This window comes from Pocillopora damicornis, chromosome 2 (genome assembly GCF_964200805.1).
Source record: "Pocillopora damicornis chromosome 2, jaPocDami1.2, whole genome shotgun sequence".
Taxonomy (NCBI): Eukaryota; Metazoa; Cnidaria; class Anthozoa; order Scleractinia; family Pocilloporidae; genus Pocillopora; species Pocillopora damicornis.
The window spans coordinates 19,914,564-19,932,842 of NC_142671.1; the positions used below are offsets into that span (position 1 = coordinate 19,914,564).

Consider the following 18,279-nt stretch of genomic DNA (forward strand, 5'->3'; position numbering starts at 1 on the left):
TCATAATGAAATGTTTAGCCCCCGTTTCCTAACTCATCTTGAAAGAAAACTTAAAACAAGTTATGGCAAAGACGAACTTATTAAAATCTCCATATTGAGCTGCATTTCCGAAATAGCATAATCAATAAATTTGAATCTAACAACAATAACATACTCTGTGATGAAAAATTTTTAATAATTCGGTGATTAAAGCATAAAAATGTATTTAATCTTATTAAAAAAATGTATCACTAGTTAAAGAGCCCTTTTTAAAGTCGTAGACTGAATGTAAATCAAAAGGTTGAGTGGACATTTCCAAGTGTCTATGTGCATAAAGGAAAATGTTGGAAAGAAAGTTGGTTTGTGAATAAACCTGATAAAGCTTATGGTATGAAATACTGCCTTTTAAGACACCTGAAATTTAGACAAAAACAATTGGGAAAATAAATGAAGCGATTATAGCCATTACACTTATTAAAAAGACCCCTTAACCCGAAAAGACTTTTCAAAAGCCGATCGCCTACTCTGTTAAGACTATCCTACAGCTTTGCCTCTAACAAATTTTACTACCAGCACTTAAGTTGTGTCATTTTGATATGTCTTACACTAGATATACATGTTCCCTTGTAAGACTGAATCATCCTTTCGTGATGACGGAATCTTCATTTCTCTAATGTGAAGGATTGAATACTGTTTCCGGAACAGGAGCTTTGTAGTATGTTTTGTCTTGTTCCCAAATAGGGTACTGCATCAATACTGCATCTGTGTGCTGGGAAGATCAAATTAGTGCAATGATCACAAATTGATTCGATTCTGATTAATAGCCACAACTGTAAACACATACCGTATTTAAGCGAGGAATTCACTTAAAGTGTTTATCAATTAGAATTAAATGAGGAGAGAATAAAACGTTGAAAGAACTCAACTAAATATCTTAATGAGTGAGTGAAGTAAAAATATTCTGTTTGAAATTAATTTGATAAATTATTGCTATTGAATCAGTTTACGAAAGGAAGTAACTAATCAGTTCCGTTAGAGTTAACATTACTTCGTTACAACAGAAAACTTGTGTAGGAAATTACATGACTTCGAGTGAAACTTGATGTAGATAAACACGAGTAAATTTTTCAAAGACAACAAAATTGCACGAGCCCATAAGACAAGTGCAATTTGTAGTCTTTGAAAAATTTCCAAGTGCGTATTTGTTGTTATCGGTTATCTAAATTTACTTTTATTTACAGAATGCCGAGATTACTACTGGATTTACTCTTGACTATGTTGTACTGCTTATGTAAAGGGCTTGTAACCTTTCTGATTAATAGAAATGTCTTTATATAACCGAGATATTATCCGTATCCTTACTGATCGACAGGTGTGTTAAAATGAGAGTATGTAAACTTCTCTCGTCTTTAGATGGAGCTATGTAAACAGGGAAAAAGAGTTCTATTGCTTGAATCTTATGTAATTTTGAATTTTCAAAGAAATATTAAAGATACTGCTGGATCTATATGAGCATTGACCGGCCGATGTTTATGAATTGGCTTACTCTCAAAAAATTGGGAACAAGCCAAAACATAAACACAGGTGATCACATGGTGGCATCTTCTTTAGACTTTTTATTACACTTTGCTAATATATTCTTGTATGTGTAACATTAAGCTTAAATGCAAATGCTTCTTTAAAATGGCTATGTTTTAGTTATGTTAAAATGTAGAGCCTTGTTTTTCCGTTTCATCATTTACCAAATCCTTTGTTATTTGTCAGCCAAGATACAAAAATAAACTTTTCCAGCTTTGTTATGACACAAGTGTTGAGAACGTTTTAGCGGTTATTGTGTAGATAAAACATTTAGACAATACGCGTACCTCCTGTGGTTGTCCAGTGGAGTGGCGTGGAGAAAATTGATAATCTCCCGGCAAGTTAAGAATTATCCCTCTTTTCGTGACGTCTGTGTAAATATTCTCAAATTCAATATTTGCTGGATCAAGGTTGGAAAAAATACGTATTTCGAGAAAACGCTTCAAATTCACATGTGGCTCAATTCTTCGCAGATGGAAGAAAACGTTTATTACTCTGTTTAAACGAAGCATAACAAATCACTCTTACCCTCCATTATAATTTTTACGGCCTTTATGTTTCCAATTGCTTCCACTTCTTCTAGGAGCCTTTCCACTGTTATTTGCCGATTGATTAGGTCGCTGAGTAATTTTTTAGCTGGACTCTTACTCTTTTCAATCTCAGTGACCTCCGCGAGAGAATAAAGGTCCGAAAAGCGCTTCGTCATTAGAGCTTTGTAGTCCGTGCCAACTCCATCATTTAAGAAGGCATACAGTAGCTTGATTGCATCGTGGGAGAGATCTTCAATCAGCATTATTATTTTCTAAAAAAAAAGTGGGGAAAGAACGAGATTATATTAAAAAAAAAAGAAACGATGGAATCTAAAAATGTTCTATTGAGAATCTAGGAGGAAGTCAGGAGATGTAGAGGGCGCGGGAGCTTAATTATTGTTTGAATATCACTTTCTCAAAAATAATTCCTGATGAAAAACAAAAACTGGCTGTAAAATCTCAAGATCATCTCATCAATTCCTATTTTCGGTTTTTTTTAACTGATTAGCGCTAATCCTGTGCTAATTTCGTTCAAAAACTCTGCATTGCTATAAGAGTTAATTGTGGACTAGTACTGATCGCGTTGCGAATAAATCAACCCTTAAAAAGCTTTGGTTTCAGAAAGCCTTTACTGTCTGCAGTTTATTAAATACTCTGCTAAAAATAAATACCACTCTGATATGATTTGAATTGCAGAAGTTTTTCCAACTCCCTACCCCCTCCCCCTTGAAAGCAATGTGGCCAATGGGAAGTCCTATTCGGAAAGCCTCTCAAGGATCGCATCAGAATTCTTTTTAATGAGAAAATTCCTGAACTCTTCGTGAACAACATGCTACAGTTTTCTTATGATGTGTATTTCTGTTTTGTCTTGAAGGGGTTCTTTTTTCTTTTGTTTCCGCCACTCGAGGATTTGTTTGTAACGACAAATTTGCATATCGATACTGAAAGTAAATTTGACTTTGTTTTACTCGGTGGATTCCCCCATTTGAAAATTCGCTTAATAATCACATTTTTCCAGAACAAAAAAATATTGCAACTCTGTCTGGGAAGGTTCCGATGCCTAAGTTCACGACTAAAAGTTTTTAAGGCAAGAAAAAATAAAAGGCTTAGGTGTCATAGCACTTACCTTTCCCAGAGTTTTCTAGATTAAAGAACGCTAGCTTCTATGGAATAAATGTGAAATCAGTGGAACTATTACAGATTTACCAGATACAAACTTTGAAGAGCGTGAAGTTACCCTGATCGTTAGCTTCGAGACTTTCTGATGTTAGCTCTTCACTAAGGTTCCTGAAAACGAAATCAAAAGACAAGAAGAGGCCACTGGAAAATAGAGACTGCTGAAGTTTAAGGATTTAGATCGAAAACTGAAATCGGCGAAATCTTTGCCAGAAATATCGATGACGAAGCGAATTTTCTGATGGCCACAAATCTTGCAGCAGAGCACTCTCGTCACCAAAATACATTTTGAAAACATTCACCAAAAGAGTCAGAGACTTAAACTGTGAAGATTACCGAAAAATTTCAAAGTCCAGTTCTAGGTAGAGAATCAAATTTTCGTCGATAGCTCAGACCCTTCTATAATCTAACTATGACATTAACGACAGAAATTCAAAATTGGCGAACCCAACTCCTTGTCTAAAATAATTCGGCAGCCAAAACCATTTGGCACCGAGAATAACAAGTTTCTTATTAAATCTTTGACTGAAATTTGGACGTGGTGGATATGTTTGTAAAATTGGTTTCGTGACCTGTTTCCCTTTCTATACAAACGACTTACCTTTTCAGCCACCAGTCACTTCTGCACTTGGGTTTACGTGGCACTCACAATATACAGGCTATTTGATGGGATTTCCCCTTTAATTACGTCATCCCTATAACAGTGCAGCATCCAAAAGTCAACGGTTGATTTTGATGTTCACTTCCGTATGAGGAAATTTCTAGGGCTATGATGCGTGAAACAGTCATTTCTCACGAGGTTAAGGTATGGTCATACAGAAAAATTTAAAAATAGAAAGTACACAATGGTGACATGATCTTTAAGACATCCAAACGATTGCAAGAGATTAACCCATGATTCATGTTCTTCGTAGTGGGGGTGTTAGTGCCGTCGATCCTGTTGCCAGATGCGTCGAAATTTGTTCCGTCACAGATTAATGCTGCGTCGCTTGGAATAATACTTCCGGGAAAGGAGGAAGCGCAGAAGCGGAGGTGTAAAATTAAACTACTTTTGCCGCTCATAAAGGACAATTACAATTAAACCAAAATAATGACACTTTCCCCAAATTCTAAAACGAAAGAATCGACGCGATGAACCGTATGCATGCACGAACATCATGGGCAAATTTCTACCGATGGCCGAAACAACTATCCTATCAAGGCTTCATGATTATTCTTTCAGAGAGAATGGACATAAAGGTTATTTGATGATAACCATCTTACCGGTGAATGCAAAAGCATTGCAGGAGATGTTTGATGTAATTTTTAGGCTACAAAAGCGCCTCTAGAGGAGTTTGTAACCCATTCATTTCTTCATTTTCTCTACTTTTATGACGCCTGGAATTTATTTTAATGTGAGTTAGATTTTTGAAGAAATAACAAATGGCCATAATTTATGTGCCTTTGAACATGTGTTCATAATTTCATAAGTTCAGTCTAGTTTTAGTTCATCCGCCTGATCAAGTGATAGAACTGTTTTACGTCAGTTTAGATAATAAATGATAGTCTACAAAGATCTACAAAATCCGAGGCCCGTCCCCTCTCCCACTAATTAACTAACTCCACCGGTGTGGTAAATTTCGTAAAGTTTCAAGACCGTTGCACTCGTTTACGATGTTCGATAACAGCTCTTAGTTAGTTTATTGTGCAGCCTCTTACCTTTCCCATATCGTTGATGTCCCTCACGTTTACGTTGCGTGATAGCGCACTACCAGGGAACTTGCGATATTTTCCTCTGAGGTCAGTCATTATACAGACCCCGAGCACTTAAAACCGAGTTTGCCTTGCAGACCTTTTGCAATCGAGTCCTCATTTAGTGACACATTAGACTACGTTGAGAAACTTCCGGCTTGACTTAGAAAGAGACACGAGAAGGGAGCATATATAAAGGGGAAAGTGAGTTGAGGTTGTACGCTGAGTTAATGTTTAAATCATATCCAAGATGGTGGATTGAACTGGGTATATTTGGCTCGATTTGAGAGGGCAGCATGTAAATAATTTGCCTTACTTCCCTTTACGAATGCTTTTTTTTATGATTACTTTTTGTAAGTGCTTATAATGGCTAAAACTGAAGGAGACAAGAAAACCAACAAGCCTGGAAGAGGAGATGGTAGGAAATTGTTTCCCTGCATTCGAAGATTGAGAGTTGAGACATTTAGAGGAAAACTGTGAACTTGCCCCGAAGGATTGAAATATTTCAAGATCCCAACCGGAGTCTTGCTCAGCTATTGTCCGAAAAGTACGTTAAAATTTGTGTTGTTACCTCGAGTACTACGTTCTCAGGATAAAGTGATGTGTATGAATAGCTACAATCGTCGCGTCACAATTAAGTATTCGTACAGTACAGTACCGCTCGCGTATATGTTGATCTAAAAACGCGGATAAAACAGGCCAATTTCAAATTGTTTGAGCTTATTTTAATGCTCTATTCCTGACTCAGCCTCATTTCAGAGAGTTACATGTTCATGTAAAATTGTAGGGGTCTGAAAGTTTATCTTTTTACTCATATTGTCATTCAGACACCGTCGAGGTTCCACAAAGGTTTTAAGTTTGAAGAAGGTCAAAGAAGACAAGAATGCTTTTTATTCTGGTGAGTGTAACTATGTGGTGCAGTTCAATGAAAACGTGTGTGAGATTGAAAGTTTTAAGGGGGGAAAAGTCTGTATGTAATAGTTTGTGGTTAAGGCTCACTTGAGAGGCGTGGATATGCATGAAGTTAAAGTTTTGGTGGGAAACATATGTATGACCAAGATTTAAAGTTTTATATTATATCTGCAATTTTGAAGTTTAGTTAGCAACTTACCATTCAAGTAAGATACCAAGGGAAAAGGTCAACCCGCAATAAAGAGAAAAAAGTGTGGGTTGACACACAGTATGAATTCTTGTCCTTATGCATGTGTATCAAATTAATATCCTGTCATTAAAATGTTGTCAAGTCTTTTGGTGGGAGAAGCCTTTATGACTCTTTGTATCTCTTTACAGCTGTCACCACAAAAGACAAAGTCTAGAATTAGACTAAGGAAACATATTAGCCTTGGAAAGAAAGCAAAAGCAAGGGATCTTCATGATCAAAGTTAATTAAAATGAGTAGGAGAGAATAATGGCTTGATTTGTTCACATATGCATAAAGCTCAAGTTTAACTTCTTGCCTTACTCATGTGTAGTGATGTTATACACACCTTAAGTCAGGATGATCCTAAGCAGACAGTCAAAGAAACATTTCTATATGATTATGGGTTGATATCACTAACAATTCTTCCAGGAATGTTGTCTCCAAAGAAGCAGTTGTTCATCTTCAAAGAAATTGTTAAAGAAAAATTGATTTAAAAATTGGAGAGATAATTGAACTAATTAATATTGTCATGGGGCACAGAAATGTGAAGGCAACAACAAATTGTAAAAAGAAGTAAGTTTCTAAAGAAACTGTGGTGCTGCGTCGGTCAGAGAGTATAGCAGGTAATTTAGTGTTAACAACTGAGTTAAAAATGTAAATTAGCCACCATAAAGGGTAAAAAAGCTGACGTTTCGAGCATTAGCCCTTCATCAGAGCGAAGGGCTAATTCTCCAAACATCAGCCTTTTTACAATTTGTTGTTGCCTTCACATTTCTGTGCCCCATGACAATGACAACAATTTAGTAAAATATTGCCATGAATTATCAAGTTCAATTATCTCTTCAATTTTTAAATCAGTTTTTTCTTTAACAATTTCTTTGAAGATGAAAAACTGCTTCTTTGGAGACAACATTCCTGGAAGAGTTGTTAGTGATATCAACCCACAATTATGTAGAAATGTTTCTTTGACTGTCTGCTTAGGATCATCCTGTTACAATGAAGATGTATAATGGTAATTGAACTGGGTGGAGTGCAATTTGGTCTGAAATCAAATGTTTGATTTCAAAAACAAATCAATGCACAGTATGAAATTGATTTGAAATCAAGTATGATTTCAGCCCAAAATTGCATGACATGGAGTTCAATTACTACTTTATTACAACCATTTTGAAATCGCTCAGATACAGGAGTTTTAGTCTGTACAAATGTTTTGTAGATCTAGTTTTGAGCTGATTTGTAGAAAGTTGCAAAAGTTGTTTTTCTTGCAAATTGATTGGTTTCTTTAAACAAACAATTGGAGGGCTCAGAGCAAGAACGATCCCTTGATTTTTCGGCCATTTTTGAAAGTGTCCACATGCCAAAATTCAACTACTTCTGAACACTTTCAAAAATGGTCGAAAAATCAAGGGATTGTTCTTGCTCTGAGCCCTCCAATTGGTTGTACTTTAGTAAAGTCTCCTTATTGGCTGGGAAAAGGTGCCATTTAGAGCAAAAAATAATGTTATTTGTGAATTGATTGCACCCATGAGAGCCAATCAGATTACAAGGATCACCGTGATTTAAAAATGGATGTAATATGAAAAAATCAGAATTGATGTAAAAAAATAAATGCTTTTTCACTTTTGAAGTCTGAAAGATAAATCCTTGACTTGGAAACTTAGTAAGCATTGAACCTTATTCCTTGTCTGTCCTGAGTAAGCATCCATATGTTAAAAATATGTAAGGAAAATGATGAAAATTCTTCCTACATGTCAAGTCGGAAAACCTTACGTGTTTCCGCACAGTATCTGCAATTCCCACGTTTTCACGCATTGTTGTCCTTGAAACGTGTGCGTTTTCCTTGTTAGGGAGGAGAGCTGGGACAAAGTCTGGTTCATTTCAACATGGTAGAACATGGCGGCAGGTGGTTGTGAGAACTGCAGGGAAATGACATCTTGCTTTGGCACAAGGTCCGGAAGTAAAAAGCCCCTCAGCTTCTCAGCAACTTTCCTTGGCTTAGTGATATTTAGATATAGGGTGGAAGGAAGAGGGGCCACAAAACAGAGAGATGAAGACTATGTTTCCAAATGTATGCCAGATGTTAACTTGTCAGCACGAGGTAGGTAAAGAAAACTTTAAAAAACTACAGTTCTTTAAATTTATTTCACCCATGTGATATTTAATATTACTGGCTTCGTGAATTTTTAGCGTAGGTTTTTTGTATGGGGCAGAAACTCACTAGGTAGATTCTTCAGTGGATCCTTTAGGTGTGGCGTCACACCATGTCCCCTCACCTGATAATACAAATGAAAGGCTGTACTCTTTTTTACCTTCAAGTTGCTACAGCCTCAAATTAACACATCTTACAAACCAGTAAAACATTGTGCTAAGTTCAGTCTCATCTTCAAATTCATGTCTCAACTTACTGAAAAAGATGTAGCTTCACAATTGATTTAATGCAATGATAAAATTTCCACACAGTCCCATACTACATTATGCATTCAGTTCTTGGATAGAGAAAACAATAACAAAAACAATACATTGGCATTGGGAAAACAGATTTGTTTTACAATAGTATGCGATTGTATGGAAATTTTACCATAAGCTGCAATCGAAGATGAGCAGCACCCTAAGTTTGGGCAACCAACATTGGGAAATGAAGTTTTTGAAAGAAATCAATAGATATCGAAAGAAATCTTAAGAGCGGTCTTGAGAAAGTTTCTGTATGTTGGTTACTTTATCAAACCCATGTAAACTCACCAACATTGAAATCAGACAATACTTTGAATCCCTAGCTATAACTTAAGCTGTAATAGTATGGACATCATATCTAATGATTCAACTTGTACAGTATTATGCAAAAGTAACGCAAGCAAAACATGCAAATTTTGTTTTTTGTCCTCACTAATTTTCATCGAAATCTCGTGTGAAAGTTTAAATGACAATGCAAGGGTTTTTGAGGGAAAGTTCCATTGAATAGAGAATATTACATTGAATTTTTACATCAAAATTTGGACTAGTAATCGTCGGTTTACTGCTTAGTGCTCGAAATTTTGTTCTGGATAGACCCAATAGTTTGCCATGCGATTTAAATGATCCATCCTTTATTAACATTCATGAAATACACAACAGGTTTGCAAACACACTCCTTTGCTGGAGTTAAGTCATGAATACAAACAATGAGAAATACTCACTAAACTTACCAAGAATAAAGACCTAAAGCAAGGCGTAAAATTGTGCCTAATACAGGCTCCAATATGACTAAATTTTTCACTTTGGCAAGCCAAATCCTGAAAATTAGTCTCCAAATTGGTGACTAGAATGCTTCTTCATAACCTTACCTCGAGATATTGTGAATTAAAACAATTTGCAAAGATAAATCCGTGGCAAACTTCCTTGTTAAGTTTATGTCCAAAACGTAGCACACACACATCTCAATCGATAACTAGACGCAATCTTTGCTTTAGGTGAGCTTGAACATTGTATATCATCTATCCTAGTGTCCACTTTGTGGCATGTTAAAGATCTTTTTCCTAACCTAATATTTGAGGGTCTATCTATTGCTTGCACAATACTGTATTTGATCTTTGATATTGTGGGAAGAGTTACTTGTCATTTAAACAATTATAACACGCTACTCAGTGCATTAGAAAAAGCTGTGCTGTGTGCCTTGTGACTAAACAATCTCTACACACAATTCTGATTTTTAAGCACTTACACTGGCTCCCTGTTGAGCAGCAAATTGTTATCAAAGTTCATTGAATTATCTTGTACTTGCATATATGACTCATCTATATATTACTCTCCCATGCACTCTAGAAGTATCTTATAGAATTTCAATACCAACTTGAAAACCTAGGGTAACAGGGCTTTGTCAGCTGCTACAACTAGGTTATGAAATAATTTACCTTTAGATATTTTAACTAGTCCATCAGACAGTGTCTTAAAATCACTTTCACAGCGTTGTGTGAGAGTAAAAACTCATCTCTAGCACTATGGGTAGAAAGTTTCACATTATCAGCTATTTTATTAAAAGGGATACAGATACAAGTACGTGAAATTGATTATATGATTGGTGATAAATTAAATGTTTGAACAATCATATGGTAAATTGTTATGATTCTGATTGGCTGATTTTCCTTTAGAAACACATTTTGTGAGGTGTCTTAGCTGTAGTGGATTTGAATTCAATACAACCTGGTAAATTGGGTGCAGAGGATGTGTATTGCTGAGGAGATTTTGTTATAGAATGAGGGTGTTAGACAAGTTAAATATATTTGAATACCATTAACAGTGTAGGTATCATGCCATGTCGCATCAGATTAGGTAAAAATTCATAACAAGAGAATTTTCAAGGTAAAATGGCAAACTTTGCAGTTGTAAACAAGGGGATCGTGTGCATATTAAGGAAGAGTCACAAAAGTAGATGAATCAGCAAAGTACTCACTGTAGAATAAGAAGCTTGTGGAAGTATTATTAGCTAACTTGCTTCTAAACTGCCAAACCATGTGACTGTAGATAAGGTGCTAGAAGGGGTCTATAGATATTGTGAAGAGTGTGTTTTATTCAGAGATAGGTGATCTTTTGATTAAGGTTACAATTTTACTGGTTTGTAGGGTAATATGATTTATATTATTCTTGTAGGATAACTTAATCTCAATTATATTTCCAAGCTGCAGACATTTTGCTTGTTGCTTCAAAAAACAGAGCCTGTTATATGTTTAACCAGCAAATAAGGTTTATTAATTTGAGCTTTTGTATAATTAATTTCTCTTAAGTCGACAGTACTACTTGTTATGGAGGGACATGTCCACTCCACTTATCATTCACAGCAAGTATTCATCAGAAAAATTGTGTACTATTTCTTTTAGGGACCTGTATTTCCCATTGTACTGCAATGTAAAACCTTAACCCATGGCTGGATGGGGCAGAAAGAAGGTAGGTCAGCTGCCTTTGGGGGAAGTTAAGTCTATTAACATCAATATCTTTTGCCAAATTGACACAGATTTTGCACTCTTGAATTCTGGCTATTCTAGCTATTCTGGCTATTCTAGCTATGCAGTTAAGCAGTTTTTATGTTCCTATTCGCTCTTTAGAGCAGAACGTGCCGTTATGGCCTTTAGCTCTTTGTGGTAAAGAAGTGTTGCAACCAATAATATTTAAGGCTTTTCATTACCTACTTTGCTATTTGAAAGTTTTATCTTGGTGATGTAACGCTTACTAAGAGATAATTGTGTAGTGTTTGTGATATATTATTACCGCTTTTTGGGCCAGAATACTCTGCTAGAATTTTCGGTTAGAATCGAATTCTCTCCCCTTAGAGGGATGGTGGGAAAATTGACCAGGGGAGTGATATGGAGTTTTACTCTGCAGTGACATGGAGTTCACTTTTTTCCCTTTTTTTTTCTAGTTTAAGCTGTTTACCTTAGATTTGAGTACTAAATAATTTACACACTTTATCAAGCTGGCAGACGTTTCCACCCGCCAATAAGTTTTGCTCAAACTGTCTTCTTCAGGTAAACAATGGTTTCTTTGAAGAGTAGTCAATGATTTCTACCAGGATTGAAGGTTACAAGATGATATATTTATATACTGATTACAGGTTAGAAATCTGTTCATCTTATTGAGTCCATGGTTATATTTTACAAGTTATACGTTCAGTTTGACAGTGAGATGCTGTCCACTTATTTTTGATCGTTTATCATCTTACCTCTTGAACCTGCTTGGATAAGTAGTCTTTTGGTGAGATCTCTGTAATAAAGAAATCACATTAGGACTTAAACAGCTTTAAAAGTTGATTCTATCTTTGAGGGCAAACTAAAATTGAACTGCACGAAGGTCCAAAATAACTGCAAGATTTCGCTTTGGTGAACTTCTTGAAATCTTCCCGCTTTTTCGCTTTTCCTTTTTTTTTTTTTTTTTTTTTTTTTCGTCAAATCCATCTTATAGAGCACACGTTAAAGAGAACACACTTATTTCTGTTTTTGTTTTTATTTCTTCAATATGTAATTCAAGCAATTAGAAAGTCAGCTACTGTCTATTTTATTGTTAAAAAAATGAATAAAATTAAATTAAATCAGTCAAATTCACGTCATACAACTCCGCACGTGGTTCTCCATGGCCTAAAATTCGCCTTAATTGTTTTTCGTGTTGTCGATAATTACTGTAAAATTTACTTTACAGCATTTAGAATTGTGAAGCCATTTCGGAAAGCCACATGCTAAACGGAAGTTATGATATGCAAATTTCATGCCAAAAGCAAAATTCACGTTTTTCCGAGGGATTTTACAGCTCTTCGCTCACAGTTTCGCTCTTCTCTCACAGTTTCGCTCTTTCTGTTTTCTTTTCATCGCTGTTTAGTTAATGTCTTAAAAGAGATGCGTTCTTCATTCTGATACATTTTTGCTTTTGGATTTTTCAGACTCAAAGACTTAAGTAGTACACTGAACCTGATCTCGTATTGTGTCATATTACGTTTATTTTCTGTCCGTCCATATAAAAGTAGTTTGCATTTGTAATCTTAAACTTTCTGCAGATTGCCGAACGATAAAGATTGGGCCTAAGAGAGAATCTATTAGGAAAAGCAGGTGAAATTTGCTGTTTTTCAGAGGAAAAAAGCTACCACAATAATCACATCGATGAAAAGCTCATCTACACAACGGAGTAAGGTTTGCTCGATGAAGAAGCCATTTTGAAGACTGGCGTCCTGTGTTCCTCAGGTGATTAGACATATTTGTTTTGCAATCTACTTCAGATCGCCAGAGAAGGAGAAAAAAATGGAAAAAGTATTTTCAATCTCTCTTGGAGAACTTTAACTTTTACTCTGATAGCTTCGATGTTATTAATTTTATTCAATTTACTTTAAATACAAGAAGACCATGGAAAGGAAGGCAAGAAAATTGGGGGTCAAATTCTTGGTCTTGATTTCATTTCCCTGTTTTGCAGGTTTGTTCAACCACCCAAAGCTGGATACCAAGGAACACGATCACCTTAAATATAAGACCAGAGACAAATATCAATCTTGGAAAGAAAGCAAAATTGGGTGGACCCCCAATAGAATAAAATGAAAAATTGCGGTTCGATCTGTCCGCCATCCCCCACCACACCCTCCCCCGCCTCTATAAGACGGCACTTAGCAATTATCAACCTTGGAAGGAAACCATACACGGTTTCCTGTCCACTATCTACAACCACACCAACCACTTTTAGAAAGTTTTCTTAGCTCTGATACAAAAAAAATTTTATTACAGTACAGTATTACAATACAATCTTTTAATCTATATTACAATTACAATGGTAATACAATCTTTTTCTTACAATCTTTTAATAGAGTAATATTACAAATACTTTTAGACAGTTGTTTTTCATCATCCAACCTCCCCCACCGCACCCACCACTTGCAGACAATTTTCCTAAATCTTTAAAAAGGTTGACTACCTTGTGGTACGAACATTTATTTTCTAAGCATGCGTTTCATGTAACCAAATGTCTGTCTTGACACACATGCGTATTACACGGTGTTATTGACACGAGGTAAGCAGCTTTACAAATACTAAAATCTGCCTTTGATCACAAGTTGTGGACGAAGGTGGATCGACCTCCAATTTTTGCTTCCTTTCTGAGATTGACAACTTATGTTTGGTTTCTTGAGGTGGTCGTTCTTCCTAACATCTAAGGAAGGAAGAAAGAAGAACTATGAATGACCCACGATGTAATGATATGATGCACAATATGTTCTTATTTTGTACAACAACAGTTTTGTACAGTTGGACATTCGTTGCATTCAACAGTACCACATTGCACCACAACAAAAAAGAACGATGAATATGTTAGCATTAAACAATAAAGTAAACTCACCTCAAAAACAAGTTTCTGTTCAACTGTTATTACCCCGGTAATGTCAACATGTGTCTCCCATGACCTTTCTAAACTTGTAACCTTCGCTGTTCCTGTAAGGGGAAAAGGAAAGCGTACTACGTCTTGAATTACCTTTTTTTTCTTGGTTTCTGCGTTTCTTTTTTTCATGAGGTGCACAACGGTTTATCATATTGCACATGTACATTGATAAATCTCTCGAAAACAATAACCATGATTTGTACTTTTTCAGAATCCAAAAGACGAAAATACGGGTGAATATATTAAGTATGGCTTGTAACACACAGGAATAAACTGAGGAGTCGATGAGGTATTTTCAACAGTTTCCCAAGAATGGTTGGAAAATTCAGAACAGGATTGAAGACCTGTGCTCACCAAACGTCAGCCGTAATACATATACGTATTAGAAGACGCTGGTTCCACAAGGCAGACAACTCTTACAAATAATAATAAAAAAAAAATGCCCATCACGCAATCTTTTGTTGTGCTTACCTTACCAAGGATGAAACTTGTCTTAGGTTGCTTTTATTGACGTGGTCATTTTTCGTGTAATCTGTGTGGAAACGAAGGACGAAAATCTTAAAACAGCACTTATTATGGACTACATAGCCACGCTAACAGACAAGTCTTCCATCAGAGAAAAAGATTTTGTGTTTAATAACACTTTTCAAATTGTGACCATCTTCATTGGTAAGGGCTGTACCATTTTGCGTCGATGTATGATTTTTCTTTTTTCTCTCCCTTTCTCTTTTTTCTGAGCTTTAACTCTTCTGTCAGCCAGGAGGATAAAAGTTAAATTTCATTATGGCGTAATAATTTATTCAAGCCCTTCTTGCTCCGAAAAAGCTCTAGAATTTTATATTACATTAGTTGGCTGTCGGTAAGAAGTTTTGTTCCATTGTTAGTTGCGGATAAACGTATCCATTGAGCGATTTTGTTGAAGAGCTGCGTGTGGGCCGTAAACTGAACTCGTAACGCTGGGGCAGCACTTTAAGGAAATGCGATTGTTTTTAAATTCCACCCCAACAAAAAAAAAAAAAATTCTGATTTACTGAACGTGGGCTGCGAGAGGCCCAGTTCTGCGACATTAAATACCCAAAATGATGCCTTCATATTGTGTGCTTCTGCCTCAGTTGATTGCGTGCAGCTTAATGATAACAAACCACTTGCCTTGGACACCTCATGGAGGCGATTACAGTCCACTGAAATCCAAGACGTAAATATAGATTAAATATCGCACTCTTCCTTGAATTCTGTGTTAAAATAAATAACAAAACAAAACATCTCTAGTACAAAGTTAATCACCTGATCAGCGCATAAGACAGTCCAGTGTCCGAAACAGTTTTATCCTATTTTTTTTTTTGGACCAAGTCTTTGCATCACAGATCAAGACTAAGGAAGAGATATTTTGGGTGACACCAACCCCTTGAAGGGCCAGCTTTAAGTCTCCCATCTCTTGTACAAAGTCAAACACCCAATCAGCGCAAAAGACAGTCCAGGGTCCGAAACAGTTTTATTTTCGTTTTTGGGGACCAAGTCTTAGCATCACAGATCAAGACTAAGAGAGAGATATAGTGGGTGATAGTACCAGCCCCATAAAGGGCCAGCTTTAAGTCTCCCATATCTTGTACAAAGTCAAACATGCATCTGATCAGCGCATAAAGACAGTCCAGTGTCCGAAACAGTTGATTTTTTTGGGGGGGGACCAAGTCTTAGCATCACAGATCAAGACTAAGAAAGAGATATTTTGGGTAACAGTACCAGCCCCTTAAAGGGCCAGCTTTAAGTCTCCCATCTCTTGTACAAAGTCAAGCATGCATCTGATCAGCGCATAAAGACAGTCCAGTGTCCGAAACAGTTTATTTTTTTTGGGGGGAGACCAAGTCTTAGCATCACAGATCAAGACTAAGGAAGAGATATTTTGGGTAACAGTACCAGCCCCTTAAAGGGCCAGCTTTAAGTCTCCCATCCCTTGTACAAAGTCAAACATGCATCTGATCAGCGCATAAAGACAGTCCAGTGTCCGAAACAATTTTTTTTTTGGGGGGGGACCAAGTCTTCGCATCACAGATCAAGACTAAGGAAGAGATATTTTGGGTAACAGTACCAGCCCCTTAAAGGGCCAGCTTTAAGTCTCCCATCTCTTGTACAAAGTCAAGCATGCATCTGATCAGCGCATAAAGACAGTCCAGTGTCCGAAACAGTTTTTTTTTGGGGGGACCAAGTCTTTGCATCACAGATCAAGACTAAGGAAGAGATATTTTGGGTAACAGTACCAGCCCCTTAAAGGGCCAGCCTTAAGTCTCCCATCTCTTGTACAAAGTCAAACACCCGATCAGCGCATAAGACAGTCCAGGGTCCGAAACAGTTTCATTTTTTTTTTTGGTGGAGGGGGGGACCAAGTCTTAGCATCACAGATCAAGACTAAGAGAGAGATATAGCGGGTGACAGTACCAGCCCCATAAAGAGCCAGCTTTAAGTCTCCCATCTCTTGTACAAAGTCAAACATGCATCTGATCAGCGCATAAAGACAGTCCAGTGTCCGAAACAGTTTTATTTTCTTTTTTGGGGACCAAGTCTTAGCATTACAGATCTAGACTAAGGAAGAGATGTTTTGGGTGACAGTACCAGCCCCTTAAAGGGCCAGCCTTAAGTCTCTCATCTCTTGCACAAAGTCAAACACCCGATCAGCGTATAAGACAGTCCAGAGTCCGAAACAGTTTTTTTTTTTTTTTTTTTGGGGGGGGGGGACCAAGTCTTCACAGATTAAGACTAAAGAAGTGATATTTTTGGTGACAGTACTTACCCTTTAAAGGGCCAGCCCTAAGTCTACCATCTCTTGTACAAAGTCAAACATGCATCTGATCAGCGTATAAAGACGATCCATTGTCCCAAACAGCCTTATTTTCTTTTTGGGGAACAAATCTTTGCATCACAGATCAAGACTAAGAAAGAGAGATATTTCGAGTGATAGTACCAGCTCTTGAAAGGGCCAGCCTTAATTATAAGTCTCCCATTTTTTGAAAAAAGTCAAACATCTGATCAGCGCATAAAGACAGTCCATTGTCCGAAACAGTTTTATTTTCTTTTTTGGGGACCAAGTCTTAGCATTACAGATCTAGACTAAGGAAGAGATATTTTGGGTGACAGTACCAGCCCCATAAAGAGCCAGCTTTAAGTCTCCCATATCTTGTGTAAAGTCAAACATGCATCTGATCAGCGCATAAAGACAGTCCAGTGTCCGAAACAGTTTTATTTTCTTTTTTGGGGACCAAGTCTTAGCATTACAGATCTAGACTAAGGAAGAGATATTTCGGGCGACACCAATCTCTTAAAGCGCCAGCTGTAAATCATAAAAACGACTCAGAAAAAAAAATATTCGGCGCATGCTTAATTTTCAGTATCGTATTTTTTTCAGCCTTTTGATGGGGAAATTTGCCATTATTGAACAATTGTTACTTACAGAATGAATTAAAAAAACAATTGGCGCATGTGCATTAAAGGCGCTTGTACCTTTTTGGCGGGAAAATTTTTAATTTTTAAACAGCCCATAATTAAGTATGTTTCTCAAAATCGTGATGAAACTTAAACTTTTGCTTACATCTGGCTTAAGGTCCTCAAGTGCCGCTTTAACTCGCCGGATCTTCGGAAGAAACTTTCTACATCTGTTTTTTACCTCTAAATAGATCCTGACCACAGGCTTTCTTGTTTGATTCTTGCTTGAAGCATCAGAGATATTCGCCGCTCAGTCTTAAAATAAAAGAAAAATATACGAGATGTTAACAACTGCCATAGACCTTACACAGATAACGATTAAGTGTAGGTCGCGCAAAATATAAAATCCCCATTAAACGAGCATAATTTAGTGTTGAAATCCTAAGCGCTGGGAAAATATACCAACTAACGTAAAGGTTAGCTGGATGTACTAGTAAACTAAATACGATCGTTATGAATATTCTAATAAGCTCGAGAAGTTTGCAGATGTTTTTGGGATGAATTTAAGTTTTAGAGTTTGCGGTCTTCGTCCTCAGGGATTGGGCCATTTAATCTTGAGCTGACAGATCAAAATTTAACAGTCACATAACAAAACACAGTTATTCTCAGTGTCAGTTAGCAATTCCTATAAGATCATGACGAAGTTGGGAACTTAAAAATTTTTTAATTAAATTGATTGAAGTTTTAATTCTATTTTCTATCGTTTCTCGCGTCTTCATTAAACTTTACAACACAATTATCACTGTGCTCCTATTTATATTTCGAAGAAAAAAGCCAAAATGTAAAATAATCCAT

At 36.6% G+C, this 18,279-nt stretch overlaps 1 protein-coding gene and 3 long non-coding RNA genes across 12 annotated transcripts; 2 read left to right on the top strand and 2 right to left on the bottom strand.

Moving 5' to 3' along the window:
* Positions 1-157: 157 nt before the first annotated feature.
* LOC113665372 (uncharacterized) lies at positions 158-5,173 on the bottom strand. Of its 4 annotated transcripts, none has more exons than XM_089196693.1 (6): positions 4,962-5,173; positions 3,865-3,958; positions 3,325-3,374; positions 2,086-2,359; positions 1,845-1,927; positions 158-748 (listed from the first exon to the last, which is right to left on the bottom strand). In XM_089196693.1, the coding sequence occupies exons 4-6, from the start codon at positions 2,348-2,350 to the stop codon at positions 650-652; spliced, it is 447 nt and encodes a 148-aa protein (XP_089052819.1). In that variant the 5' UTR covers positions 2,351-2,359; positions 3,325-3,374; positions 3,865-3,958; positions 4,962-5,173; the 3' UTR covers positions 158-649. The 4 variants fall into 4 exon arrangements, with proteins under 4 accessions (XP_089052819.1, XP_089052818.1, XP_089052817.1 ...); XM_089196692.1 differs by having other exon boundaries at positions 3,294-3,374; positions 4,962-5,159; XM_089196691.1 differs by having other exon boundaries at positions 3,325-3,958; positions 4,962-5,160.
* On the top strand, positions 3,931-4,816 carry LOC149050255 (uncharacterized). The gene is made up of 2 exons (XR_016183731.1): positions 3,931-4,068; positions 4,178-4,816. It is a non-coding gene; the product is annotated as an uncharacterized LOC149050255 (long non-coding RNA).
* Positions 5,174-5,176: 3 nt separating the features above from the next.
* On the top strand, positions 5,177-14,459 carry LOC113665359 (uncharacterized). Of its 6 annotated transcripts, XR_016183728.1 has the most exons (9): positions 5,177-5,541; positions 5,822-5,892; positions 6,285-6,389; positions 7,983-8,233; positions 10,986-11,052; positions 11,631-11,716; positions 12,650-12,833; positions 13,060-13,825; positions 14,222-14,459. It is a non-coding gene; the product is annotated as an uncharacterized LOC113665359 (long non-coding RNA). The 6 variants fall into 6 exon arrangements; XR_016183729.1 differs by lacking the exon at positions 13,060-13,825 and having other exon boundaries at positions 5,214-5,541; XR_016183724.1 differs by lacking the exon at positions 14,222-14,459 and having other exon boundaries at positions 5,214-5,541; positions 13,060-13,979.
* Positions 13,652-16,932, bottom strand: LOC149050256 (uncharacterized). Its single transcript, XR_016183730.1, has 5 exons — positions 16,796-16,932; positions 15,160-15,242; positions 14,482-14,542; positions 13,972-14,063; positions 13,652-13,785 (listed from the first exon to the last, which is right to left on the bottom strand). It is a non-coding gene; the product is annotated as an uncharacterized LOC149050256 (long non-coding RNA).
* Between the last annotated feature and the right edge of the window lie 1,347 nt (positions 16,933-18,279).